Source organism: Rhea americana, unplaced genomic scaffold (assembly GCF_003343005.1).
Source record: "Rhea americana isolate MKP2758 unplaced genomic scaffold, rheAme1 scaffold_8, whole genome shotgun sequence".
NCBI classification, from domain to species: Eukaryota; Metazoa; Chordata; class Aves; order Rheiformes; family Rheidae; genus Rhea; species Rhea americana.
In genome coordinates this window covers 4,947,437-4,954,207 of record NW_028186978.1, presented here as the reverse complement: position 1 = coordinate 4,954,207, position 6,771 = coordinate 4,947,437, and the positions used below count along the sequence as shown (strand labels likewise).

At 41.6% G+C, this 6,771-nt stretch overlaps 1 protein-coding gene across 1 annotated transcript in view; it reads right to left on the bottom strand.

Annotated features, from left to right (window-relative positions):
- Positions 1-471: 471 nt before the first annotated feature.
- The window catches only part of PHOX2B (paired like homeobox 2B), an 8,766-nt gene continuing 2,466 nt past the window's right edge, over positions 472-6,771 (bottom strand). Inside the window, exon 3 of the mRNA XM_085322844.1 lies at positions 472-504. Coding sequence (XP_085178970.1) covers positions 472-504 — 33 coding nt within the window. The remainder of the gene's footprint in view (positions 505-6,771) is intronic.

Sequence of the window (6,771 nt, the reverse complement as noted above, 5' to 3'; positions counted from 1 at the left end):
GAACTGACAGTGTTCCAGGAGGAAGAAGCATTTTGGCATTCATAACTCTGGCAAACAAACAAGCAACACATAAAAGTGGATTCGGTGCACAAYATGGTTCTGGATTGGGCATCACCTTGAGCCTCACAGCCATTTCTAGGTGGATGGAGCATGTGATTGCTTTGAAAGAAGAGACTATTGTTATATAGAGGAATAAATTGCATTTCTAGTGCACCTGCCTCTGAGAAGTATTCAATACACTTCAAAGGAGAGAGGTCTCAGCTCTTACTTCTCTGCAGAAGAATTTAGGAGGCAGGTCAGAATGAGGCAGAAAAGCATCTCCCCACCTTTGCATGCTAGGATACTCCCAGATAAAGTCTGTACTCTTTTTGCTTGAAACTGCCAGACAAAGGGAGTCTAAGTGACTCTCTGACACTCTCTTAACAAAATATATCCCTCTTTGACTAATTTATTATTGGGCAGAAGAGGTGATCACAGGGTCTCAACAGTTCCTGGAGACAAGACCTAGGAGATACAAAGGGAATACACAAGTGAGCTTTTTGGGTTGATTTTCATGGGTTATTGAGAGGTTTCTCCTAACACTAGTTTCAGAGGGACTGTGCCGCCCTTGTGACACATGCGTAGCAGCAAGCATTCCCTTCGGATCTRCACAAGGGCTGGGAATCGAGGGTCTTTAAGGGTCTGTCACCCGTTCTGCCCATGATAGGTGTCATTTTACTGAGGACTTTTACATAAATCTGAGCCATCTTTCTTCCTTGCTACCCCAATGAAACAGCTATAAGAGTGCTTTTCTCTTCTTACACTGCATTTCAGGTGCAGTACAAACTAACTGGCTTCTGAGATACGGTTTTCTTCTGAAAAATGCTGTTAAGTAGATCACATTGGAACCAGTTTTAGATGAAACTTCTCAATACCTCTAGGTCAAAAGAACTCATCTGTGTTTAAATATGCCACAAGACTCTTCTCGTTATATTTTTAAAAGTTAAGGAGCTTGCCATGATGATTGCTCTATGTYGGGACTAGTTTTAATTTTGGAGCACACTATTTGTGTGTTTGGTTCATTTACTCTTTAAACCTCACCTACTGGCAATGGCAAAACCCTCAGGCCTGAATTTGAGTTTCTTCTTTTTTAAAATTGTATATTGAAGTAATTTATCCARTATAGTTACATTCATTCCCTTATGGGAATAGTTTGGTCAATAGAGAACTCTTTTTATATTTTTCTAACTCTGTCTACAGAAGAAGACTGTTCAACTGTACCAACAATTTTCATGCAGACCAGCCTGAGAGTGAAAGTGCAGTGACCTCAGCACTGGCAGAGATTAACTATATAATCTAATAGGGTTTCTTTTTCCATTTCTAAATAATGGGATTCTATTAGACCAAACTGTAGTCTCCTCTTAATGGTAATTTATTGTATAGCCTATTTGAATTTTGCCTTTTATAAACCATTGAGAATTATGATATACAATTATATAATTGAATCATCTGTTGTCTCATTAATATTTTTCATCATTTAGAGAAACCTCCTTTTGTTCTGAACTCATATGTCACTGTATTCAGAATTATGGAGTTTTAATATGTTCAGTTTTTAAGTGTTTAAATAATTTAATCACTTGTAGGTATTTTGTAAAAATATCTTTAAAATATTGTGAGCTTATGAGGTTTTTTACAAATGGTTGTAGGCAATTTTAAARGCAAATCTTGCCATAAATCTATGAATACATCCCAAAATCTCAAGAAAAGTTTTATTTCACGATCTTTGAAAAGAAATATTTAAGAGTAATTCATTTTCGCATTTACACCTGAATGCATTAGTGGTATGCACCARTGGAAGTATTGATCAATGAAATTTATCAGTAATAATGAATAGGGAAAATGAATGACTTTTGCAGATATGAGTGTTCAACTTCAATTGTGAAACATACTTAGTCTAGTATTGAAACTGAACATCTGAATATAACATGGACCATCAAATACAGTAAAAATGACAATKAAAAAATGTAAATGAAGCAAATTTGTGAGGATATGTTTTCATCTGCTATTAGAATATACAAATATAGGAAGTGGAGTGAAGGCTAAAATTTGTGATCTGTGGTTTGTAAACCAGTTCCTGGAATTGACCAACAGATGATCTCAAAGAACATGCAAGAARTCTTTCAGGAGGAAAATATTTGTTTAAGATCTCATCCTAAATAAGTAGAGATGACTGTTTTAAACCCTGAAATGTGTGGGTTTATGGCCCTTTCAGAATCTGATTTGCTAATTTATTTCTATGAATATCTTCCTGTGAAATGATGTGGAAGTTAACGGTTCTGGTAGCCCCGTCCACTATTTAAGCGTGATGATAGGACCCTTAATACTGATACTGTATTTGTGACTCCAGGAAAGGCATAGCTTGTCTCACCTACACTTCCCAAGACTGCTTTGAAGTTTTATCTGAAACAGCTGATAAACTTGATCAAGTTCAAGTTTATTCTTCTGAGCTTCTCAAAAAGCAAGATATGTTATCTACATTCCCCTACTACCTCTCTTTCAGAAAAGAATGGAAGAAATATGACCTCAGAGTGCTATCATACTGTGAAATACTCCTTTTCAAGTAAAAATATTTTAGCTTTCTGTTGACATGATAGTCATGGAAAACATGAGCTGAAAGGCTTTCTCTCTCTCAAGGAATTTCCTTGCCTAACAAATGGTAGTATGAACTTCATTTTCACAGATGAAGTTTCTTAAATTGTTTCTGAATTAATAACCCAGAAAGTAAGAAGACAAGCTTTCCTTCAAATCGGTCCTTGGCCTGGCTTGTTGTACAAACTACAAGGTGCAATGGTGTTARAGAGACGTATAGTTCAGTAGCAACTGGGATGAAGTTTATTTACTTCATAGCAGTTGCTGGGTGACAGTTCACAGAGGACCAAATGAAACTGGTGATGGAAGCAGAAAGCTTCATATCCTGTTCTAATACAGCCTTCAGCTCTCTGTCCTGCTTTATGAGAGGTAGGCTATAGATTAACATTTTGACCATTGAAAATTCATGCTAAATGCACAGCAAAAGGTCTAGACACATGCTGGTTTAGTGAACGTCTAAGAGTTAATAGAGAGCTTCACGTCCTATCCTCCCCTGTAAAGTGGGGGTTCTGCAGGTGGGAAAAGCCGCAGGATTCAACCTTCAGAAAGAGCTCAAGTAAYACTTGCATTGCTTCAAACACTGCTGTGTTGAAACTCACCATACTGGCAACCTGAGTTTGCCTTTGAACTCTTGAGAAGATACAATGCRTGTTACTACAGGGTTTGTGTTGGATTCTGAGACAACTATTCTTTATTTGAACAACTTGAGGAGGAAAAAATATCAAAATCCACAAACCCTACCCTCATTTCTTTACTGAAGCATCCTTTCAGGTGGCAGGTCTTTGTGCCCAGACCCCTCTCCAAGCTCATTGCCTCGTGGACCCTTGGAGTGTCTCTCAGTGTTACCCACCAGTTTGGGCAGTTGGCTTTAGCTGGCACTGCTAGTAAGCAGCCGTTTGCTGTCCTTTTCCTGCCTGGGCTCAGTCTGAGGATCCCCTAATCCTCCCAGTGTTAGGACTGGTAAAGGTCAGCAGCAAAGATGTAGCTTACTTATTTAATTAATACCCCATTTCAAACTCCTGCCTTTGCAGAGACACTGGAGAAATAAACTTGTATTTTCAGACTATCCATTTTCCTACCTGAGTGAGCCATCACTAAGATTTATGAATCACTCCTTATGCCTGGTCTGACACAGACACGTTTGTCCTTACAAAAGGTGGGTACCAAACACCTCAGCTGTCCTGTGGTTCCCTGTGCTGTCATGTTCATTACATGTAGTGAATGGGTCACCACAATATGGAGAGCACTGACTTGGGGAAGGATTTATGGGTCAGAGGAAAGAAGTCATGAAACAGAAGTTTTCAGCATGGCATAAAGGACTGATGAGAAGTACATAAATGGAAAACTGTGGTCAGGAAAAGAGAGGTGTTCTTAGCTCTGTATGAAGTGTTAGAGAGAACCACTGCAATGTTCRGTACAGTTCTGGCACCCATTTTGTCCTGATACTTTTGTCCTCWCCAACAAGAGAGAGCGTTTCCAGCTCTGGAAGAGCTTCATAAGGCGAGAGCCCTAAGGAGTGTGGGAAATTTARAGGTATCAGCCTATTTAGTTTATCAGAAAGAAGGCTGATATACAAATCAGTTTACGGTGTGGTAAAAGTAAGATAGAAAAAATACTGGCTACTAAAAGGTCCCCAGTCCAGTAGACAAACGTAAAGCTAGACCCATTGCTTGGAGGCTTCACACTTTGTACTAGAAATGAAACCTAAGCTTTAGCAGATGAAGTAATGAACTGCTGGCAAAAAAAAAATATCCAAATAAGTAACACATTTGCCACCTCTTAATGGTTTCAAATCATGATTGCATGACTTTCTAGAAGATGTGCATTAGGTAAGATGGGAGCAATTTATTGRACCGAATAACCTGTGAAAGTGAGTGGCTTGAGATATACCAGAAATCGGACAGCACAATCCAAGGCAGTTTCCTTCATATGTTGTAAAACTATGAGAAAGTAGCCTGATTAGGTTATATGGATACTCCTTAGCATGCAAAGTGAAGCTTCCCATGAAATGGAAGCTAATAATCTTTAAACTGCAAGGCCTGACTAGGARTGTTACATTTAAAGCATTTTTGGTGGATTGGGTCACTAGTTATACAGGTCTTGTCTTCTCTAAAAGTTCAAGTATCAGTTCACCCCCTGTAAAGCAGATGGACTGAGACTGCAGCCTCTCCAGTAGGGAACTCTTTTCATATAAATCACTGTTACCAAAGCTGCAGTACAATCTAGAGCTGGATAATTCCAGGAGACGGTCTATTTTGAATGAAGATATTCTTAGGTCCTGAAATGACTTTTGGAAGAAAAAGTAAAATGGGGAAAACTAGTCATGTTATAACGAAACATATATTTAAGAATTATTTTTCCCCCAGGAACATGTACTGCACATTTTATTGCAGCATTTTAAAACCAATTATTGAATCGTTTGCTTTAGTGAGAACAGCACTTGTCCCATTTTACTGACCCTTTTAAACGTGCTCTTGGCTGTGACACCCTCCCCAGCCGCTCTAGTAGTACTGAGGGAAGCTGCTGCCGTGTTCGCCTATCCCACTCTGGTCAGCTAGCTAGCTTCCCCCCCCCTTTTTTTTTCTCTTCCCTCCCCTTTTTTCCATTGACTTCTGGAGAGTCGGACGGAGCTGGCCTCCTCGGAGGCGCCCGTCGAGGACCCCGGCCCGTCCGTGCCCGGGTGGCCTTGAGGCTTCTCGGCGSAGCGGGACCGCCGCCGGGTTTTGCGGGGTTTGTGGCCCGGTACAGCCCCCGCGGAGGTCCGGCGAGCCGGGCCGGGGCCGGGGCTGGGGCCGGGGCCGGGGCCGGGACCGGGCGGCAGCCGCGGGGCTGCGCGGGGCCCCGGCCGGCGGCTCCCTCCCGCGGCCGGGCGTGCGGGCAAGGCGGGCTCCCCTCGATGCGAGGCCGCTGGATGCTTCGGGCCTGGGTGGAAACGGGGTGCGCTGCTCCGCGGAGACTTTCCCCGCCCTGTGCTGCGCATAAGCAGATGGTTTAAGCAGAACGGGAGGCTACTAACGCAAATGTTACCCATGGCGTGTTGGCATAAYGACTGGCCAAAGATTTCCGTCTGACTGCAGGAATGGTTCGTCCGCTGAAAACCCAGATTTATCTTTGTAGCTTATGCCTTTTTTTTTCTTTGAAAGGATATCGCTTCAAATTGGCCATTTCCGATTTTCGGAGCAGCTGCAAAAGGTCAGATCTGGCGTCTCTCCCCCGCCCCGCTGCAAATCAACCTGTTGCAAATAATTAATAACGGCACAATTAAGCAGGGATGATGGGATCCGCAGTTACGATCTTCCTGATATTAACGCAGATTAAAAATAATGCTGCTGACCCCATCTCATTTTGATGACTCAATTCAGATTCTGCGATTTGCGTCTTCAGCCTTTGCTAACAAGACATGAGCCCCATCCGCCCTCCCCCCCCAAAAAAATCTAAAAGTAAGTCAAAAGAACTATTGTGGTATATTTGCTTTTAGTTTTTATTATCAACAATTAATTAATGGTACACTCTTGGAAAACTATATGCACATGTAGAAATATTTCCCCTTTTAAATAGAAGCATTCATTTTAACCACATATAAATAAATCTGAAAATCCTGAACATAATTTATGACGATTATGCTCACAAACATATTCCAACAGGTAGGGAAGAAATGAGAAGACATGCAACTGATAACAAAAGTGTATACCATTGCCTGAACCTGGTCTCTCTAAACGCAAAGGGAACTGAACCCGTGAGAACCTTATTTCTCCATAAAGACACGCCATAGAGACTACGAGAAGGGAAAACATTATTTATACGGTCAACTAGACAAGTCTGTACTGATATTAACACTATACAGTTGAGTCACAGAACACAGTTGTAGAAAGACACAGAAAAAGTTAAAGCATACCTGTCAACATTCAACTAATAGCTATACTTTGTGCCTTTTAAAATAAAATTAGAAAACCCTAACAGAGATGCCTAAAAACTGCGTGGACCTTGTAATAATAATAATTAATAATAATTAATAATTAATAATAAATACACTCCGTCCGCCGTGAGGGGCAGCGGCGCGGCCCCGCTCCGGCCGGGTCCGCAGTGCGGAGCGGGCAGCGGCGGCCGGGCCACGGCCGAGCCCGGCGCCGGCGGCCGGCAGCG